Here is a 23,464-nt window from a genome sequence, read left to right on the forward strand (position 1 = left end):
AAAATCCTCACAATGGCCATAAGGCCCCCTGGCTTGGTCCTCCCTGATATAACCCTTGCTTTTTTTCCCAATGCTCAATGGATTTCAGCTACACAAATGCAAGCAACCATGCATCAGTCCATCTGGGACATTAGCACTTCCTCTCCCATTTGTGCTTCCCGGATATCCAGGTGCCTGTGCCCTCTCTCCCTTCAAGTCCTGAATCAAATGTTATCTTCTTTGTAAGAGGTCATCTTGAACTTATCTAACATTGCAAACCTCCTCTCTTCTTGCCTCTCTTTCCTGCTAATTTTCTTTAGTACTTAACACCACACACACACACACACACAGACACACACACACACACACACACTTATTTCCTATCTGTTGTCCGTCTAGCATGTGAGCCTCACATTGTCAGGGATTTCTATCTTATCCACTACTGAATCCGCAGCATCTAGACCAGAGCCTGTATATAGTCAGTGCTGAATACTATTTGTGGGATGAATAAAGACCATCTGTTTTTATTAATCTACTAGGGGCCCAGTGCATGAATTCGTGCACCTTGAAAGGAACTGTGGGCCATGAGGCTGCATTAGGCACAGGGGCAGGTCTCAGCCCATCCTCCGTGCCCCTGCCTGGCCCCTCCTGCCGCGGCTCCCAGGCCCCCGTCTGCTGGCATCCCCACTCCCACTGCCACTCCCATGCGCTGATGGTGCTGGCCCCACTTGCACCTGCTGACAATGACATGGAGTGATTGCGGCCGGCACCAGTAGCGGGTGCAAGCAGGGCCGGCACCGTCAGTGGGTGCGAGTGGCGGCTGCTGCCCTGATCGCCCCTCAGGAGCAGGGGGATGTGGAGAAGCCCTTAGGACTATCAATGCCAACAGCTGCTGCTCGCACCCACTGAGGGCGCCCAGTGATCAGGACTGGTGCCAGGCACTGGCAGCTGGTGCAAGAGGCAGCTCCGGAGCTGGCAGCAGGTGCAAGCACTGGGCAGGACCGTGGTGTGCAGGAACAAAGAATTTTCAGTAATCATCAGAGGTTTCCCCCAATGACAGCACCTTGGTCTAGTGAACCCATTCACCTGCTCCACCATCCCGCCATGGCCAACGCCCACCATGCTCTGCATACGCCCCCTGGTGGTCAGCACATGTCATAGCGACCAGTTGTTCGGTTTTTCTGTCGTTCGGTCTATTTGCATATTAGCCTTTTATTATATAGGACTAGAGGCCTGATGCATGAAATTTGTGCAAGGGGCTCGGCCCTCGCAACCCTGGCTTCGTCCAGAATGTTGTTCAGATGGGCATTCTGCTGTTCAGTCTAATTAGCATATTAGCTCTTTATTATTTAGGATTGCTTATAAGAACTTCCATTTGTTTTGTTTTGTTTGCTATTCAAATTGCTATTTGCAATCCGCAAGCCCAGTTCTTTAAAAACTAAAAAGGGTAGGGGCAGAAAGGGGTCCTAATATATGGTGACAGGAGAAGATTTAACTTTGGGTGGTGAGCACATGGTGCAGTATACAGATCTTGTAACATAGAAACCCACACCTGAATTCTATATGATTATGCTGACCAATGTCACACCAATAAATTTAATTTTAAAAAAGACTAAAAAGACCCCACTCATGATACACAAGCTTCTTTTTAGACTTCAAAGGTATAACCTTTTATAAATTAATTCACAGATTTTCTTACCTTTGTTGGAGAACATTAACTGCTCCCTTTTTAAAAATCATTAAAGCACTAGATTATTTTGTGTGATCAGGCAGCTACATGCTTTGTTCTTTCTGAATTATTTCATTTAGCATAATGCCCTCTAGGTCCATCCATGTTTTTGCAAATGACAATTTTAATTCTACTTTATGAACAAGTAATATTTCCTTGTATATATTACCACATCTTTTTCATCCATACATCTATCAATAGACACCTAATTTGTTGCCATATATTGTCCATAATGCTGGAATGAACATAGGAGTGCATATTTATTTTTGAATTAGTGTTTTGTTTTCTTTGGATAAATACCCAGAAGTGGAATTGCTGGGTCACATGGTAGTTCTATTTTTAATTTTTGTGAAACCTCAACACTGTTTTACATAGTGGCTGCACTAATTTATAATCCAACAAATAGTGCACAATTTATATTGATATCCAGATATTATGTATACTCCAGGCCTGGGGTGAGGGAACATGCTTTAAGCAAATGAACCTTTTTGAAGGAAATAAAAATAGAAATTAAATATTATTGATTAGTCCTGATGATTCTGTTGCCTCTTAGCAGGAGATAAAATATGCCTAGATTATAGAGAACATGACTAATACCTCAGAGTATACAAGCTTGTCATCTGGTTTTAATAAAATAATCTATTCTCAGGGTTGAATGTCCAAGAAAAGTCAGTACAATCTGTTTTTCCACAATGACTCTATATGTGAGTTGATTTTTTTGTTGTTAATCCTCACCTGAGGATATTTTTTCCATTGATTTTTAGAGAGAGGAAGAAGGGAGAGAGAGAGAAAGAGAGAGAGAGAGAGAGAGAGAGAGAGAGAGAGAGAGAGAGAGAAAGAAACATCGATGTGAGAAAGACATATGGATTGGTTGCCTCCTGCATGTGTCCTGACTCAGGGTGGGATAAAACCCACAACTCAGGTACATGTCCTTGACTGGGAAGTGAACCCTTAAGTTCACTGGTTTATGCTCTAACCATCTGGCCACAGGCCAGAGCTATGAGTTGTTGTTTTTTAATTTTATTTAGTAAACTTTCATCATACTACATATTAAGAACTTTACGAATACCAACTTTTTGATTTTTACAACATCCTTATGTGTTTGATACTGTTACTATCACCATTTTTTTACATGAGGCAACTGATCATACAAAAGTTAAATTTGTTTAAGATTTAACTTTTAGTTAGTCCAGCAGAATGCCCCCAGAGTCTTTATCTTTATGACTAAGAATAAATAAATAAATACCTCCCCTCAAACATCTTATTGTGAATATTTGCAAACTGACAGAAGAATTAAAAGAGTTCTAAATGAGTACTCATATACCTACCACCTAAATTCTATGTTTTATTATATTTGTTTTATCTCATGTCTATCCATCTATCTATCCCTTTCTCCATTTATCAATTCATAGAATTTATGCTTTTCAAAAAAAGTTGTTGAATCAATACACTTTACTCCGAAACTTTTCCATATGTATATCATTAACTAGACTTCAATTTTTGTTTAAAATTTCTTTTTCTTCTTTTGAGGTAAAATTTACATATAATGAAATGCACAAATCTGAAGTATACCATTCAATGAATTCTTACCTACATTATCTTTTGGTTGTTCCTATTAAAAAGTACTTCATAATATAGTTTTGACTGCAGAAAGATACTATAAAATTGTTCAATTAACATTGGAGAGTTTAATCTATAGACAAAGAACTGAATACTATGCAAATTAACATCGAGTGCGGTAAAGAAATGACTCAAGGGAAGGCTCACTCACTAGAGTTCTCCTGTTGTACACATTTAATTCCAAAGGATCAAGAGCTATTTTCCTTTTTGGTCTTTAGTGTAGTCCAGCTAGCAGTAAGGGAATTTGGTTTAGAAGTCCATACAATTCCACTCTATCCCCTGTCTTCTTACACATGGAGAAATAAGTGCTCAGCAAAGCTAAGTGACTGAGTTCAAAGTCACACCACTGGGATACTCCCTTAGTCTCTTGTCACCCAGACCAAGGCCTTTTCTGAGAAGTTGAATTTTTTTGGAAACCTCCAAGCCTTTAAAGCAAACAGCCAGGGACCACATATTTGAAGACTCAGCATGGTATTTGCTGCTTCAAATTCTTTAGTCTCAATTTGAAAATTGATATAAAAAATTGCATTTGTTTCATATAAGAACTAAAGGCATCTTCTTTCTTGTTTCCCAAAATAAGAGTCATATATACAGTGCTTCCTTTTTTTGTATATCTTAGGACAACATGTCAGAGAAATCAATAGGCAGTGAGACTCAAATCGGTGCCACCACTTTTTCAAGCTCTCAAAATGGCCAATCCAGGGCAAGACACACCTCTGTCCACCGCCAGTTTCTAGCACCTTCACACAACACTCCCTTTCACATTATAGAACTAAAAACAAATATAAGAGCCCTTGGCACTAACATGTTTTGTCAACACTTGCAAATAACTTGGGACATCTGGGAAAAACACACAACTCATGTACCTCATGAATTGGTTTGTTAGTTTATGCAAAAGGGACTGGCTTTTTCCATAAGGGACCATGTGTCCCATTGGTCAGTTCTTAGCAAGACTACTGAATCAGGTACCTGTAGACAGAAACAGATAGAAACACTGCACATGTTGACCTGAGAAAATGATTCAAAGACTGAAATGAATAGGTCACAAACATCAGGGTGTTTTTTTTGTGTTGTTGTTGTTAAATGTAGTATCAATCATTATACCAATCAGATGAGTCAAGTCTTGTACCCCCATTAATCACGGGTCAGAAACTACGATGGCTTAAAAGAATGTCTGAATCCTCTAAGCTGGTTGATTCAGAAGTATAGATAAAAACTAGTCAAGATTAGTCTTGCTCTGGGAGAAGTTACTTTTTTTTCTTCATTATGTGCCACATGATAAGAAAAATTAATCTGCTAATTATAACTATGACTATTATCAGATTTCTTGGAAGAAAAGAAATAAATTGTTATGTGACTAGGTTGTTTGGAGACAGAATGCTTGGTTTTCCAAGGAGCAAAAGCTTTTTATAGAAAATAAAATGGCATGTTCTATCTTCCATGAAAACAATAGATTTCAGAAATTTGTATACATTCAGGTAAACATTATTTCTTTATGGACACATTCTGTTTTGAAAGGCAAGCAAAAGATAAACCAGGTTATAGGCTCTTAGGCTGCTCATAACATACATAAAGGTGTGTGCTTTTACAGGGTGGCAGGTAGGAAGGAGTCGGGAGAGAAGCAAGAATAGTTATGTGCAGTGTTGCTCAGTGGTTGAGCGTTGACCTATGAACCAGGAGGTCATGGTTCATTCCTGGTTAGGGCATATGCCCAGGTTGTGGGCTCAATCCCCAGTGTGCAGCGTGCAGGAGGCAGCCAATCTATGATTCTTCCTCATCATTGATGTTTCTATCTCTCTCTCCCTCTTCCTTCTTCTCTGAAGTCAACACAAATAGATTTAAAAAAAAGAATAGGTATGTGCAAAATCCTAATAAACAAAAAGAAGGAACAACAACTGAATCCTTAGCCAGTTTCTCTCTTTCTGAGTAGAAAGATTTTCTGCTTTTTTGTGTTATTGAATGGCAGGCACTGTTTGGTTTAGCTTCAGGGAGTAGGAAGTTTTGGGTGGGGTTCAGGATCATTGAGGGGCAAAAAGAAATTTTTTCAATTTGACTTTATGAGAAAAATGATTGTTTGCAATCCAAGTTTAATCCACTGAGTTCAGCCAAGTGATTCTCAGAACCACATTTTGTGGGTTTCCAGGAACCCCACCCTTGTTATAACTCACCTATGAGTCATTAGCTGTATTGTCAAAACATGCCTCTGATGTTGGTTCATTCTCTTGCAGTTCAGGAGGCTCTTTCTTTGTGAGTTTTGGTTGTAGGTTCAAAATTTCAAAATCAGCTGAACACAGTCGCTTCATCAAATCTTCTACAATGGATATGGTAGAGACTTTAAAATCACCAACTACACAACCACGAATCACTGTGAAACATTGAATGAGGGTGCTCCTGGAAGACACAGTCTCCACACAACCTTGCAAAGGCCCTTTGAAAACACATATCTGATCAGAATTTTAAACCACCATTGGCTTAAAACTCATCAGTGGCTTCCCTTATTAGGATCAGGGCTACAATCCAAAACTTGGCTTATAAACTTTGTATAACCTCCTAAGTTAGCCTATTCAATCAGTCATCAGAATGTACTAGTGGTAGTCGATACCTACTTCATATTAGATGCTATTCTAGGTACTGGAGTACTAGCAATGGCCAACATGAAGGGAGTCCCTTCCTGGAACTGACATTCAGCCATGCCTGTCCCCTCACTATCCCTAACACACACATATCTCATCCCTTTCCTGCAGGTCCTCAGGCTATTTCTGCTGCTGGGAACAATGTACCTGGTAAACTCCTAAGATTATTCCAATATCATTTTAGCAACTGTACCATCTTCTTTAGGGAGGCCTTTTGTCTCTTCCTGAATTAGGTCAGATCTCTGTCCTACCCACTTCACAGCACCTTTACGTACGCATCACTTTCTTTTTTGTGTTTGCTTGAACCTGTATTTCCATCTAGACCAGGGGTTGGCAAACTTTTTCTGTAAAGGACCAGATAGCAAATATTTTTAGCTCTGTAGACTATGCAACCTCTGTCACAATTATTCAACTCTGAAATTATAGTGTAAAAGCAGCCATAGACAATATATAAACAAAAGGATGCATCTGTGTTCCAATAAAACTTCATTTACAAAAGTGGGTGGTGAGCAAGATCTGGCCTGTGCACCACAATTTGCTGACCTAAGTCAACAGAACCTCCTATGGTGTTAAAAATGCTATATATCTGTCTCAGTAATGTAGCCATCAGCCCTCTATGGTTATTAAACAGTTAAAATCTAGCTAGTGCAATTGAGGATATAAATCTCTACATTCATTTAATTTCAATTATTTAAGTTTAAATATAAAGGCCTTGTGTGGCTGGGGATTAGTGTATTGAATAGCATGCATATAGCCCATGATTGTCATGAGGACAGGAGCTGTGTCCCTCTTAGTCACCACTGTGTCACCTGGACCTAGCACAGCTACTGGCATGGAGTAAGTGCTCAAGATGTGTTTGTTGAATAAAAGAACAAGTGTATACATATGGAATGACTTACCAAACTTCTTGTTTATTTTTTTTACCACTGCAGTCCACTTGATTAGATATTGCCACAGGATACTTCTTGCTGTCCAGTCCAAAATGTTGTATTTTTGTATACACATTTGATCTCCCCATTATCTTGTGAACTCTATGAGGATGGGAGCTATAAGAGAGACTACCCAAATGCTCCTTCCAGGGCCCAGCACAGGTCCATGCACATGGTAGTCAGCCTTCCCACGAAGTGTTTGCTGCCACTGAAAGGCGCGCTGCCCGCCTCTCCGGGCGGTGCGGGAGGAGGAGTCTGGCCGCTGGGCTCTGGGATCCCTCCGCGGCCGCCGGCCTCCCCAGAGCGGGTCCGAGTGTCTGGACCGGCTGCGTGGTGGCCGGCGGCGGGCCGAGGGGTGGGGCCGGGCGGCGACCGACTGCGGGGGAGGTCATGGGAGCGGAAGGCCTCACCGCCTGGCTCTTCCCTCCCTTCCCCCGTGGTCGGCTCCCCGCTTGCCCCGCGCTGGGGCCGGGGGTCCATGCAGCCCTTGGGGCCTGGTCGGGGGGCCGGGCCTGCGTGGGCCAGCCGCTGGGCCCCATGGGGGGGGCATTGGCTCCCCAGCCCACGGCGGGAGCCCGGCGTGGGCTGCCACCCGCCCGCTGCCCCCCGGACCGGGCCCAGTGCAGCAGCGGCGGCAGCGGAGTGGGGCGCGTGCCCTAGCTCGGGGAGGCCGCCATGCTGCAGTGCACCGGCCCCATGGCCGGGCCTGCTCTGAGCGGATGCCGCTCCTCCAGAGCTGGGCCGCTCCACCGGCCGCACCCCATTTGCTGGGCCTGTGCCGCCCAGACGCGCTGGAGTCCCAGTCTGCCCACAGGCCAGCTGCGGGGGCTGTGCGGGAGGGCCATCCTGCCTTGTGGTGAGTTCGAGCGGCAGCAGCAGGAGCCGGGCAAGGACTGCGCCCTCCATCTTGCCTTGGGTCCTCCATCTTGGGACAGAGCCATGTGCGCCCTCCATCTTGCCTTGGGTCCTCCATTTTGGGACGGTACCATGTGCTTCCTCACGGGAAGAAGCCGCTACTAGCCACACCCAGGATTTCTCTGGACTAACCAATAATAATCAAGGGAAGTGCACGCCATCACTATGACCGACTTGCGCCTGGCCAATCAGCGGGGCCCACAGTCCCCTCTCCTGCCCTCACTCCACCCCCCTTTAAAAACCCCTGTCCCATCAGGTCTCGCTCTCTCTCGGCCACTGGAGCTTACCGTTGCATTGGTGAGTGTGGCAGGGGAGCCAAACCTAGGTTTGAAATAAATGACTCTTTGCTTTTGCATCAGACTGACTGGCTCCCTGGAGGTCTTGGGAACTTTGAAATCTGGGCACAACGCCACCAGTACCCACTTGGAAAGGAGAAAGATTCAGCCCCTGGCTATTTGATTTATGAAATCTGTTCCAATCTGTCATGTTTCAAAGATCTAACTTCAAGCTTTCCTGCTTTAGCTCTGGTGCTGTGGAGTTGGGAAATTCAACTTAGCCCTGCCTTTTCCCGCTTAATAACCTTGGGGAAGTTGCTTAATGCCCTGTGTCTCTTTTATGAAGTGAAGGTACTTCTAATTCTATTACAGCTATTCATCACCTACTTCTTAGGAATATTACCTAAATAAATAAGATCATGGCCACAAAAGCTTTGAGCACCTCAGAGATAAGCACTGTTTTCACATGCCTCATTATAACTGATCAGGGAGATAGTAGGTGGTAGTTATTCTCAGTTATATTAAACCCTGATGCATTGTTTTCTCTCATTTACCAGGATAACTTAATAAAAGCTCTGTGATCCTCAAGTGAGTCAGCTGATTGCAAATAAGATCAGAATAATGCAATGGTTGCAAGGTGGTGAGACAGCCACTTTGTTCCAGAGTTAAATTCTGTCTAATTGACATTAGAGCCTCCACCCTCACTGTCAACCGCAGGTAGGATCCTAGGATCTTACACATCTTTCTATTCTGCATTTCTCCAGCAGTTCTCATAAGGGGGCATCCCAAAGAAGGCGCACTGTTCTTTCACTGCTATCTGAAACAGAAAGTCTGGCTTACCCTTAGAGGGCCTATTTCATTACAGTGGGCTTTGTACATCTCATCTCCAACTAGGTAACAGATGAGGTCCATGTAAGGTTCCGTTCCTCTTGTTTTATCTCGCTAGCAAATGCCTATGTTGGTCCTCCTGTCTGAGAAGGCCCTCACTTCCTCTCCCAACCTTTCCCAGTCTTGGGTTTCTCTCTCTCTCTCATTCGTTTGTTCATTCATTCATTTCTAAAGCAGATAGTCATTGGCACTCTGCTGGGGACTCTGTTTAGACCCCTTCAAGTAAATTTGCCCTTTCTGTGAATCCTTCACTTCTCAGGGTGGGTGTGTCCTGTGGAAGCCTGTGGCTCTCTTCATGGGCTGTTCTTTCTGGCTTATTAATTTGTCAGGTGGTGAAGAGAAAAGCCAAGACAGTTGGAAACCAACTTAACCTCTCAGGAACTGAACTTGTTTACTGATTTACTGATAGAAAGAAAGCATTGGAGTAGCTAATATATAAAGAACAAGTCCCGCCCTAACTGGTTTGGCTCAGTGGATAGAGCATGCAGACTCAAGGGTCCCAGGTTCAATTCTGGTCAAGGGCATGTACCTTAGTTGCGAGCACATACCCAGTAGGGAGTGTGCAGGAGGAAGCTCATTGATGTTTCTCTCTCATCGATGTTTCTAACTCTCTATCCCTCTCCCTTCCTCTCTGGAAAAAATCAATAAAAATATATTTTAAAAAAAGAACAAGTCCCCTCACAGTTATCTCTCTCTCTCTCTCTCTCTCTCTCTCTCTCTCTCTCTCTCTCTCTCTCTCTCTCTCTCTCTCCTCCCTTTCTTTCTTTCTCTCTGACTTAGGTGGTAAATCTTGTAATATGATTTTCCCCCATTGGTACTGCCTAACATGCAAAGATGCTCAATAATTCAATAATTTCACCTTAAATTCCGTTAATTTTCTGGAATAAGTTTCCCCAGATATAAGTTTGAATTTTGGTCAGCCCAGACATGTCCTGATACATTGCCTTGGGAAGGTAACATGGTTCCCAGATTTCTTTCAAATGCATCTAAGTGAGGGTTAGAAATAAAAGTATTTTAACAAAATTCCTATAGTATGTATTCATTAAAGTAATACTAGATGTCATAATAAAAAAGGCACCAAATGGAAGTTTATTTCTCACTCATATTAAGTCTAATTGGCAGTGATAGGAAGTTGAGGGGAGGTGCTCTACACAGTTATTCAGGGAACTAGACTAACAAAAGCTTTGCAATCCTTCATATGTGGCTTCTAAGACCACCTTGGCCATCAGCATTCAGATGGCAACAGGGGAAAGAGAGAAAGTGATGGATCATGAGAGAGGCTTTTATGGGCCAGGCATGGACATGGCACATTTCTCTTCTACCCCTTTCACATTGGTAGAACTCAGTAACTTGACCACATCTGTCTGCTAGGTTTATGGGAAATGTAGTCCAGCTGAGAGAAAGAGGAAAGGGAAATGCGTTTGAAGAACAGCCAGTCTTTGTCACACTGGACAACAGGGTTTAAATATTTGAAATATTTGAAAGGCCTGTGTGAGAGATAATGAAAGCTATTATTCCTGCAAGTGATCTTTTATTTTCTGTCCTTTTATCAAATGACTTGTCTTTTTAAAATATCATTGTAATACAATCTGGTAAGTGTAATGACAGTGTTGTGCAGTGAGAACATCTAGCCTAGATTTTTAATCACGTAAAGCCAGTGCTGGGTCTCAAATAGTGAATATTAAGCAGGCAAATAATATAAGTACTTTTATGATGAAGACCAACACTTCCCAAATAGAGTTTAGTCATGGTATAGCCAAGTTTATATGAAAGGTGATAAATATATCTGATACATGTGCTGGGTTCCCAAAGTTATGTGGAATTTCACTTCAGCATTTTAATAATATTCAATAAGCTGAGTCATTCACAAATATTTATTCAGAGCCTACCATTGGAAACTGCGTGTTGACATGGAGATACTGTGATGAACAAGAAAGATGTCTCCCCTGGCTCTCACATTCTAGATCATGTACACCAGCGGTTCTCAATCTGTGGGTTGCGACCCCTTTGGGGGGTCGAACGACCCTTTCACGGGGTTGCCTAAGACCATCGGAAAACACATATATAATTACATATTTTTTGTGATTAATCACTATGCTTTAATTATGTTCAATTTGTAACAATGAAAATACATCCTGCATATCAGATATTTACATTAGGATTCATAACACTAGCAAAATTATAGTTATGAAGTAGCAATGAAAATAATTTTATGGTTGGGGGTCACCACAACATGAGGAACTGTATTAAAGGGTCACGGCATTAGGAAGGTTGGGAACCACTGATGTACACTGTGAAGAACACCCAAGAGGTGCAGAGCTAGGTAGCCTTCCCAAAACCCTTTTGTTGGTGACCATATCGAGGAAGCACTGGGAAAGCTGTTATAAATGATGCTTGGATGTCAGAGCTAGAGATAAAGCTATTTAGCAACTTCAGATTTGGGGAGTCAGGATGAAGTAAAGAGACCATCCAGGAAGTGATTGCAGTGGCCCAAGAGAAAGGTTGATGAACATCTCCTTGGATGCTTTGAGTCTATCTAGACCTTTCCTTCTATGCATTCCTACCGCCCTTATACTTCTCGCCTTTGGTCAACTGTCTTCTCATTCATGAAAGCTCCCTATGTCTTCCAGCTAGTGCTAAATGCATCTTCCTCCCAGTTCCCACAGTACCCTGATCATATCTCTGATACCATTTGTCAGCCCTAGTCTATCTATGAGAACATCCTGTCTCCCAGCAGAACATTTACTCACACAGACACTCAACAAGGCTTGGTTTAGTGTTGAAATAGGAATAACAACACCAAAAAGATCTTTTAGGTAGATGTGATGTTGGAGTTTTAAGGCAATATTAAAAATATAAATTTTAATTTAAGTTGTCATGTATTAGTCATCTCAGCAGTCTGAACAACTTGAGTTGACTGAGACACTCAGTTTCTTCTACTCCAGCTATCCTACTGGAATCTCCTAGGTAGGAGGTTTCCACCTGGAGTGTATCAGGTGGAACATCATAATCTAGTGTCTGCCTATAGGTGAATGACTAATTACATCAGCAGTGAAATATCTGAGTTTCATAGAGCATGATGACATAAGGATGGGGTTAAAACACTCATTTTTTTTAAATGCCCAGACAACTTAAAGACATTACTAGTAAATACCCTTTCAAATAAGATATAACTGTGTACTCTCATCATTCTTATACCACTTCACTTCCATGAGCTTTGGTGTTGCACTATTTGTATGGCTTCAACCATTATCTAATGACATTCCAAAGTATTTTAGAAGGTAAATAAATGGTAACTTTTAAACCAATAAGACACTCAAACATTTTAGAGTAAAAGTGGAGAATTCTACTGGGGAAAGAGCTGCTTTAAATTTTAGCTACCATTAGGAATACTAGTGTGTGTGTGTGTGTGAGAGAGAGAGAGAGAGAGAGAGAGAGAGAGAGAGAGAGAGAGAGAGAGTTCATGTGTATATCTTGGCCATTGATACATATTTGGATTCTTTGCCTATATTTTAATTGGATTGATTTTTATTATTGAACTGTGTTCTTTTCATATACTCGATACTAAACCCTTATCAGATAGATGATTTGCAAATATTTTCTCTAATACTGTCAGTTGTTTTTTCACTTTCTTAATAGTATCCTTTGAAGCACAAAAACTTCTAAATTGGATGAAGTACAACTTATCTGTTTTGTCATTTGCACTTTTGGTATCATATCTGAGAAGGTTTTGCCTAACTTAAGGTTGGAAACATTTACTCCTAAACTTTTTTCGGAGAGTTTTACAGTTTTAGCTTTCACACAGAGGTCTAGGATCTGTTTTGAGTTAATTTTTGTGTATGCTGTAAAGAAGGGGTTCAGCATCACTTGCTCAGGTTTTCTTGTCTGAGTCCCCATATATGATGACCTTTCTCAAGGTCAGTATCTCAACCCCCACCACTCTGTCCTCTTTAACCTCCCATTTCTTCCTCATCTCTCACACTTGCTCTTTCCTACTGGACCCCCATTCTCCCATTTCTTCCTATGTGTAGGCATTGGCCAAGGCTCTATACATACTCTTTCTCTTCTTTTCCAAATATTTTTCTAAAAGTAACATCATCCATTTTAACAGTTTCATCTATCACCTCTATTCAGATTTAATGAAAATCAAAACAATTAATGGTTGCTCATTGTATGGCAGGTACTTTGCATATATTATCTGAATTAGTTTTCAAAACAATCCTTATTAGCTCCATTTTACTTTGAGTCATTTAAGGGCAAGGTCGTAGAGTCAGAAAATGAAAGTGCCTGGATTTGAACCCAGGCAGTCTCTCTCCTCTGCAAGCACTCTCCACCTTTATGCTCTTCCTCTCCATCAAGACTGGCCTCAAAGTCCACTTTTTTTTCAGGAGGCTAGCCCTGACCATCTAATGAGATAATGGTCCCTCCATTTGGGTCATTCTGAGGACTTTTACTTTTTGCCCTATGTTATGGTCGTTTACACTCACTAACCTCCTCCCCTGCCCCCATAGACCATTATCCTATCGATTCTAGGAAAACGGGACTGGATTTATTGATTACATATCCCCATTCATATCATCCTAGGACAGTGCAAAATAGGCAGCCGGTAAAAGATCTGCTAGTTTGAATGGAAGAGTAATTTGTAAAGTGGGTCCTCCCAGCATGCCCCAGCACTGTTTATTTCCACAGGCGACAGGAATGCAGGAAGTAAACCAACCCCAGGGTGTCACAGTGCCCCAAGTGACCCGGCCCTCTGGGCAAGGTGGCTCAGGAGCTCTTCATTTTCAAGGCTGTAAATAAAAAAGGTAGAACAAAGAAAGACAATGCATTACACACAACCATGCTGTGTTGGCCTGAGCCAACAAACTTATTAAGCAAAATTGTATGCTTCATTTACTGTAATAGGGCCAATTCTCATATTTTTAAAACAACTATCCAACCCTAGTCTAAGAAATCCTTCCCATGAGGCATGACTAACTTCAATTTTAAGTAAAGGAATGTGGTAAATGAGTCACTTTTCATCTGTTCAGAAAGACCTGTATATTTCCAGATAACTTTATTCTCTGTAAAGGTATCTCATTTCCGCCCTGCCAAATAAAATTACATTAAATTTAAAAATAAATAAAGTTATATGAGAGAGAGAGAGAGTAAAGTAGATATTCATTTGGGCTGTTGGATAGTGTTGAAAGTTTCTTCTTTGTGTTATAGCTATCTTAGAGAACAAGTCATAGGGGGGAAACTAGTTACACAGGTCCCAGACTGAGCACTCAACTTAAGGTTTTGTTTGCATGTAGGTAGAGAGTCTGTTATGCCAGTACAGGTTTGCCTCAGAGCCTTAAGTTTAAGCAGAACGTTCCCATGAATTCTGGGGGAGTTGCTCTGCTTGTTTTGGCCACATATGGAGTTCAGCAATGGATATGGGCCAGGAAAGGACAAAGGGAAAACCTCCTGCTGGTTCTCACAAGATGGCCTTGAATGACATGCACCCATATAACTCAGCCATCCTCTCATTTTGTGGGCAGGCTAACTCAGGTTTCTGAAGTCACTTTGGGTACCGTTGACTCATGCTTCTTCCTCTGTAGTGCTCTTTAAAGAAATAAGTCTCCAAATCCTGTCCCAAGCCCACTGATCTTTCTTTATAACTGGTACTTTACCACATTCAACCATGGCTTAAACTGTGCCTCACAATGGCTGACTCGCAGACCCTCTACTTCAGCCAGAGCCTTTCTCTCCTTCTGCATCCCTGACTGCCCAGCAAACAGCCCCACTTCTGAGTGCAATCTCCACCTCCAGCTTAGCATGACCCAGACATACCCATTGTCTCACCCCCATAAGCAGCTCTCCTGATTCCTTCTTCCTATTAACAATACTTTAATGCTCCTTGCAGATACTTTTCATTTTCTTCTTCCTTGAAATCACACCTAATCACAAACGTTCATCAAGTCTTTCTTCATGAAGATCTCAGTCCCTTTTGCTAGAGTCTAGACAAATCCAGGAAGGAAGGAAGCCAATTGTGTGTCCCCATGCTGTGGAAAGAACCAGGAAGTGGATCTTTGTGTATGTGTGTATTCTATTTTTTTTTATTATTTGTTTAACTTTTAAAATCTTTGCCGGGAGCCAGTCCATCCTTGCTGTTTCAAGGGACCTGGCATATATGGCATACTGTTCTTAATATGTTTGCTCACCTTCTTGGCACTATGTGTTTTAACCAAGGTCTCCTCTCTGAGAAAGGTTGTTTCCCCAGGTAGGGATTTTCCCCTGAAGTTAGGGAGGGAATAAAACCTCTTAACTAAGTGCCAGGAGGGTAATTAATCACGTTAACTATGAACAATCATGCTTAAGCTACATAATCTTTACTCCCTGGAATGGAGATAAGAAACACCCTAACCTTTGTAATAGAGATTGATAGGATTGAATCAACTGGTATAAATACAGATGTAACAAGACAGCAGAACACAGAACTTAGAATACAGAACCAAGAGAGACAGAACCTAGGCACAGAACCTACACAGAACGTTCTCTAGAGACAGAAGAACTTCGCTGGAGAGAACATGGCAAAAGTTCCTGGACAGAAACTGGCCTCAGAACCTAGAGACAGAACCTAGCGAGAGAACATGGCAAAAGATCCTGGACTGAACCTGACTACAGAAAGTGGCAAGAGAACCTGACTAGAACCTGGAAACTGAACCTGGCTGGAGAACCTGGACAGAACCTGGCTGGAGAACCTAGCGAGGGAACTTGGCTACAGAACCTGGCTGGAGAACCTGGAGAACCTAGCAAGAGAACATGGACACAGAACCTGGCTGGAGATCCTAACCAGAACCTCTCTGGAGATCCAGACCAGAACTTGGCTGGAGATCTTGGCTAGAGATCCTGGCTAGGCTGCTGATCAACTGAACACTGTCTCCGTGTCCTTCCTTCTTCGCCGACTCCATCCACACCTTTGGGGACCCCTGGACCTGCTGGGGTTGGACTCCGGCAATCTTTATTGTTGGAAGTATTACATATGTCCCCTTATTTTCTCCATTGACCCCTTCTGGCCCACCCTCACCTTCTGCCCTATACCCCCAGACCTTCACCACACTATTGTCTGTGTCCATGGGTTATGCATATATGCATACAAGTTCTTTGTTTGATCTCTTCCCACCCTAATGAACAAAATAAACTGAGGAAGTGGATCTTAACTGGGTCAGGAGGTCACCTGGAATACTGAAGATAGATGCAGTCCAAAGTCAAGCACAGAACAGAGCCAAAGAGGAGAGCCAAAAGTTGGCACTGGAATAGTAAGTCATCCCCCAGACCTACAGAACTAATGTGAAATCATAAGAAAAGGGAGGCTGCCCTGGCTGGTTTGGCTCACCGATTAGAGCGTCAGCCTGGGGACTGAAGGGTCCCAGGTTCGATTCCGGTCAAGGGCATGTACCTTGGTTGTGGGCACATCCCCAGTAGGGGGTGTGCAGGAGGCAGATGATCGATGTTTCTCTCTCATTGATGTTTTTAACTCTCTATCCCTCTCCCTTCCTCTCTGTAAAAAATCAATAAAATATATATTTAAAAAAAAAAAAGAAAGAAAGAAAGAAAAGGGAGGCCAAGAAGTCAAGAGCAGGAACCATGTGCTGTCTTGGTTATCATTGCATCCCCAGAACCTAGCTCATTGACAGCTCACAGTAGGCACTCAATAAATGTCCTATATTCCAAAATACAAGGCATTTGTTATAATCTTTCATTCACCTTTTATTCAAGACCTCATATTAAGCAACACTCTCTCACTTTTGTTATTGTAAACCACCAAGTAGCATTTGGAGATGACATATCAGGCAAAAGCAACATCCATCAATGTCAGTTTGAGGTACTAGAGAAGAAACCTGATATACTGAATAAATAAGGAGGCAATACATTTTAATAAGATTTTTTGAGGTTTTGACTTAACACAAGTGTTAGCTGTTATTATAAAAATGATTTTTTTAAAAACTGTTTTAAAAACAAGTAATGTAAAGATAAAAAATTGTCATCTACCAGATAGATTTTTTTTTGTTAATCCTCGCCCAAGGGAATTTTTTTTCCACTGCTTTTCTGAAAGAGTGGAAGGGACGGGGAGTGGGTGAAGAAGAAAGAAACATCAATGTCATCAGGGACTTACTGACTTCCTCACATGCCCTGACTGGGAACATGGAAGCAAACCTGCAATCAAAGAATAGAACCTGCGACCAGGAATAGAACCTGTGACCTTTCAGTGCCTACCACTTAACCATACAGGCTAAGGCTGGTTAGATTATTTTTGACTGTCATATATTTTGTGGCTTGGTGAGTAAGTCACAGAAAATCAAAAAATACTGCATCTCATGGCCCTGGTAAGGTCAAGACAGCACCAGTGAGGTTGAAATGGGCCCAGTGAGGTTGAAACAGCCCCAGTGAGGTTGAATCAGCCCTGGTGAGGTTGAATCGGCCCCGGTGAAGTTGAAACAGCCCCTGTGAGGGTGAGACGGCCCCTGTGAGGCTGAGACGGCCCCAGTGAGGCTGAGACAGCCCTGGTGAGGCTGGGACGGCCCCGTTGAGGTTGAGATGGCCCCTGTGAGGTTGAATCAGCCCCAGTGAGGTCGAGACGGCACCAGTGAGGTCGAGTCGGCCCGGTGAGATTGAATCAGACCCGGTGAGGCTGAAACAACCCCGGTGAGGCTGAAACGGCCCCGGTGAGGCTGAATCAGCCCCGGTGAGGTTGAGATGGCCCCGGTGAGCTTGCAATGACCCCGGTGAAGTTGAAACAGCCCCTGTAAGGTTGAGGTGGCCCCTGTGAGGCTGAGACAGCCCCTGTGAGGCTGAGATGGCTCTTGTGAGGCTGGGACGGCCCCTGTGAGGCTGAGATAGCCCCTGTGAGACTGAGACAGCCCCTGGGAAGCTGAGAAAAATACAACATGAACTCATTCATTTATGGATAATAAGGACCATTATAGACTGATAAACAAAAATGGATACAGAGGCAGAGCAGCATTGAGCAGAATGTCAAACTACAGTGGGAACCCTGGGAAGGGTTGGAGGGGGGGAGGGGTAGGAGATCAACCAAAGGACTTATATGCATGCATATGAGAATAACTAATGGACACAAGACACTGGGGGGTGGGGGAAGCCGGGGAAATGTCAAGGGGGGGGGGAATAGGAGACATGTGTAATACTCTTTGTAATACTAAAAGAAATAAAAAAAAATACTGCATCTCAAATAATAGAGAGGAAACAAAGGTGATAAGCTCTAGAAAACTGTCGGTGGACTCAAACATGCTTGTAATAGTGATAAAGAGTACCTGAGTAGCAAAACCAGTATTTCTAATTTACATGATTTTACATAATATATCTTTCTAAATATGCATGTATAAGATAAATTAATGCATTAAATACCAGTAGACATTCAACAGTTTCTTGTAAATCACTAAAACTTATATATTCAAGCAATCAAAACAGATTCCCCATTCTCCAATGAGATGATTCATAAGAAATGTTGTTGAATGAAGTAATGAATGAAGGTATAAATAATCTTTAAAGACTGAAACTTATTTAAGTAGTAGCATTAAGAATAGTTTATTCACTAATGCATTGAGTCAACATTGATTGAGCTATTTGGGTGCAGGACTCAGAAAGGTTTGGTACCAAAGTCTGCGTTCCACTGGAATGCTGACACCTAAAATAAAAGAGAGAAATACTTTAGCTTTGTATTGTGAAAAGAATTTAAACACATAGAAATGTAAAAATATATATATATATTTAACAAACATCCATACCTCTAAATGCAAGTTATTAACATTTTTCCAAAAATTGCTTCATGTATATATTTTATTTTTGATGGATCATTTGAAAGAAAGTTGCAGCTGTGATAATTCTTTAACCACGTTTCTTAATACTTTAGCATGCATCTACAAAGATGAAAACATCCTTCTACATAATTATAATACTGTCATTCCAACTAAAATTTATAACTCCTTAATAAGATATATTTCCAGTTAATTTTTTGATTTCTACAGTTGGTCAAAATATGTTTTTTATCAGTGTTTTGGGTTTGTTTTTTTTTACAAAAACAAACAAGTGATTCAATGAAATACCACAACTGCATTTGGTTGTCTTTTTTTAAGATTTCTCCCTTACTCTTTTTTCCTCTTTTTTCCTCTTTTTTCCTCTTTTTTCCCATTCAACTCAAGTATAATTGACAAATAAAAACTGTGTATATTTGAGGTGTACAACATGATTCTATATAAGCATATGTTGTGAAATTATCACGATCAAGCTAATGAACACATCTATCACCTTACCTAGTTACCAAATTGTGTGTGTGGTAATAACACTTTAGATCTACTATCTTAGCAACTTTAAAATATGTTATACAGTATTATTAACTGTAGTCACCATGTTAGACATACTCAAAACTTATTCATACTATAGCTGAAGTATTGTACCTTTTTACCCACATCTCACCATTTCCTCACCACCATGCCATTCTTTGCTTCTGCGAGTTCAGCTTTTCTAGATTCCACATTTGACTGAGATCATATAATATTTGTCTTTTTTTGTCTGGGTTATTTTACTCAGCATCATGTCCTCCAAGTTCATCATGGCAGGATTTTCTTGTGTTTTATGGCTGAATAATATTGGTGTGTGTGTGTGTGTGTGTGTGTGTGTTCATAAGGTCATTCATCCATCAACAAACACTTAGATTGTTTCTGTATCTTGGCTATTGTGAATAATACTGCAATAAATATGGGAGTTGCAAACATCTCTTCAAGATATGTATTTTCCAATGGATATATACTCAGAAGTGGGGTTTCTATTTTTTAATTTTTTGAGGCAACTTCATACTGTTTTTCCTAATGGTTACACCAATTTATATCTCCACTAATAGTACACAGGGTTCCTTTTTCTCCAAACCCTTGACAACACTTGTTATCTCTTTTTGTTTTTATGACAACCATCCTAACAGGTGTGAGGTGCTATCTCATACTCAGAGTTGCATTATTCAATGCAATTTTCATTTGCATTATTCAACACAGTATGATTTGCATTTCCCTCATAATTAGTGATGTTGAGCACCTTTTCATATACCTGTTAGCCATTTGTATGTCTTCTTTGGGAAAATGTCTGTCTGTTCTGGTCCTTTATCTATTTTTAAATTGGGTTATTTAGATTTTTGAGTTGTATGTGTTTCTTATGTATTTTGGAGATTAACCACTTATCACATATGGTTTGCAAATATTTTCTCCCATTCAGATTGCTTTTGTTGATTGTTTTCTTTGCTGTGCAGAAGCTTTCTAGTTTGATATAGTCCCATTTATATTTTTTGCTATTAAAGACCAAGCCAATTGTCATACAGAAAGTTCCACATTGTGATTATATCATTGTTTCCTCATGAAGCAATTTATCATGTTCCTCTAGCTTGATATTTCTTGTGAAATGGAAGTTAGATATAAGAGCTTGACTAAATTCAGTTTAAATGTTCCATTGGTATATTGAATACTGCAACATAATAAGAGCACAGAGTGGCCAATTGTTCCAACATCTGTGATGTAATTTTATCATGTGGGTAAGGTAGTAACCAAGTATGTCATCTTGATATTTTATCATCTTGTAAAAACCTGGTTCCTCATTAACTATTCACTTAATGGATTTAACATCTGTTGAGAATGTTTACCTTAATCAATTACTTCCTTAGGGGATTGTAGAATAAAATGTACATTTCTGATTACCTCTTTCAGTGACCAATTTTCAAAAACGTTGAAAGTCCAAAATTTTAAGTCTCATACTTTATTGTAATGGGAGAGTACTAACCTTCGATTTTCTTCTGTTTTCAGCAAAATGGGAAGCCACATTTTTATGAGAAGCCGGTTGTTGAATCCTTTGAGGAAGCACCTCTTCACGTTATGGTTTTCACTTATATGGGATATGGAATTGGAACCCTATTCGGATATCTCAGAGACTTTTTGAGAAACTCGGGAATAGAAAAATGCAATGCAGCTGTAGAGCGAGAAGAACAAAAAGTACGTATGCACATCTCCCTGGATCTTTGTCAATGCTGTTCTTCTCTAAAATGTTCTCGCAAGTAGTGATGCACTCTAAAAAGAGTGAGGAGCTCAGGAACTCCTCAGGGTAAATGCTATTTATTTCTACCCCTAGATCCCATCCCTTGTGTGTTCATGGACTTGTTTTATGCAAATATTTATTGAGTAACTACCATTCACCAGATAGTAAACTAAGAGTTTCTTCACACACTATCATATTTAACTTTTATAATAACCCCATGAGATAGATATTAAAATACTATTTTAGAGATTTTTAAAAAATCATAATATAAGAGCAAGACACATGGATGGGGCTATATTCTGGTCTTCTAGTTGCAAGATGTGTATTATTTATGTTTAATCCTGGAATATAAAAGTGTGTCTAAATGAGGTGTGAGATTTTTATTTTCTCCAAATCAGGGCTTTTCAACATTGGAACTATTGATATTTTGGACTGGATAATTCTTTGGTGTGGGAGGCTGCATGTGCATCGTAGAATCTTTAATAGCATACCTAGCCTCTACCCACTAGATGCCATTAGCACTCTCCCACATACTTGTGACAATCAAAACTGCCTCCAGACATTGCCAAATGTCTAATGGGCTGCAAAATCACCTCTGATCTAAATACTTTCGATAGTTAACCTACAAAAGTCTATATCATCCTCTTTTCACATCGAGCTAACAGAACAGCCTAGAAAACATTTAAAGATATGCAGAGTCTGCATTTTGTTAACATGATTTTCAAACTGGTTCAAATGATTTATGATATCATGAACCTTTTATTCCTAAAAATTGCTTTGGAATACTATGAGTGTGATCACAAATTATTTGACATGATGGAGCTTTAAACACATCTAAACAGAAAGGATAGGCAAGGCATGAATTTCAATATAATGAGGGAATCTCAAATCCTGTAACTTAGCAACCAGTACCTATGGTAAGATAAACACTTATTACAGTAATGCTTCCATGAATAAATCTCATGGGCATTTTTTTTTGAAATTGCCTTAAGTCAAGTGTATCACCTCCAACAGAAAATAAGGCCCAGGTTTATTATTATAATTCCTCCTACTTTTAGCAAGTATGTGAGCAGATGCTCTATGTCATGTAATGGCTACTAATATAGAGAGAAGAAAAGACAGTTCCTGCCATCAGAGAATTTGAAGCCTGGTGTGTAAAAACAGACTCATAAGCAAAGCATCTGACAAAAAGTGATGATGGGGAGGAGTGTGATGTGGGAACTGGGAATCTGTGTCCTGTGATCCGTTTTAGGAAGTCAGGAAGTCATGATGCTGGTGCTTGAATGGTGAGCAGGAATTTGACTAGTGATCAAGGGCACAAAGAAAGACATTCTCAGAAAAGGGCACTGCCTGTGCCAAGGTATTCATTAACTTGTTAATCAAGTCAGATTCTCTTTGAGCATGCATTTTTGTCAGCCACCATGCTACAATCAGGGATATAAGCATAACCAGGGCAGATAGGGTTCTTGCCTTTAGAGAGCTAACCATTAAAAAATTGCAATAGAATTTGATAAGAGATACTATAGAGGTAAGTAGAGGATGTCAAGAGAGCCAAAAAGAAAAAAACATGGAACCCGAACTTGGTGGTCAGTGAAGGCTTATGGGAGGAAGAGAAAGTTAAATTGAGATGTGATGGCTCAAGAGTAAGTAATAAAGGATAAGGCAAGATGGGACAGAAGGAGTCTTCAGGAAGAGGAAGCTTGGTGTGAAATGGTCCAGCTGTAAGAGAAAGCATTGTACATTCAAGGAACCAAGAATTCCAATGACTGCAGGGCTGTGAGAGTGGGAGTATGTGGGGAGAGGATTGAGAGGCAAGTAGGGGCCAGACCATAATGGGTTTTTATAAGCCATGGATATTTATTATAAGAACAATGGGAAGGCATTGAAGGATTTCAGGCAAAGGAATGCAGTTTTGCAGATTAGAAAGATCATGTTCATTACCCTATGAAACAGATATTGCAGGAGGATAACATAGAGACCAAAGAAACCAGTTAAAAGGCTGATGTAGAAATCCAGATTAAAAAAACAAACAAACAAAAAACACAAAAAAACCTAAGTGATAACTTGGGCTAGGACCATGGTAGTGATGATAACTGGGATGGTGATAAGAGATATTTAAGAAGGTAGTAGGAGATTATTGGATTGATTTGAGAAATTAGAGAGATGGACATATTAAAGACCACACCTAGGCTTATGACTTGGGCAGCTGAGGAGACAAGAAAGTGGTGTCATTCACTGAAATGAGGGATAGAGGAAAAAGATTCAGAGGAGGGGAAAAGTGATTAATTCATCCTTTGACAAGCTGAGTTTGAAAAAATGGCAGCTAGAGATAGAGATCTAGACTTCCAGAGAAAAGTCTCAGATGGCATCTTCCATATATCTTGAGCATATCAACATTAAACAAACCCAAAGAAGTAGATGAGCTCTCCCAAGGAAAGT

At 40.8% G+C, this 23,464-nt stretch overlaps 1 protein-coding gene across 13 annotated transcripts in view; it reads left to right on the forward strand.

Moving 5' to 3' along the window:
- SPTLC3 (serine palmitoyltransferase long chain base subunit 3) overlaps positions 1-23,464 on the forward strand; it is a 128,352-nt gene that overhangs the window by 7,394 nt on the left and 97,494 nt on the right. For 12 of the 13 annotated variants that reach the window (XR_004969815.1, XM_036321254.1, XM_036321256.1 and 9 more), the window contains one exon: positions 20,797-20,982. Coding sequence is in view for 12 of the 13 variants with exons in the window: in XM_036321254.1 (XP_036177147.1) it covers positions 20,797-20,982 (186 nt within the window). In the remaining variant the exon portion in view is untranslated. Of the gene's footprint in view, positions 1-14,855; positions 15,026-20,796; positions 20,983-23,464 lie in introns of all 13 variants that reach the window. The other variant, XM_036321257.1, reaches the window with a different exon arrangement.

This window comes from Myotis myotis, unplaced genomic scaffold, assembly GCF_014108235.1.
Source record: "Myotis myotis isolate mMyoMyo1 unplaced genomic scaffold, mMyoMyo1.p scaffold_m19_p_9, whole genome shotgun sequence".
NCBI classification, from domain to species: Eukaryota; Metazoa; Chordata; class Mammalia; order Chiroptera; family Vespertilionidae; genus Myotis; species Myotis myotis.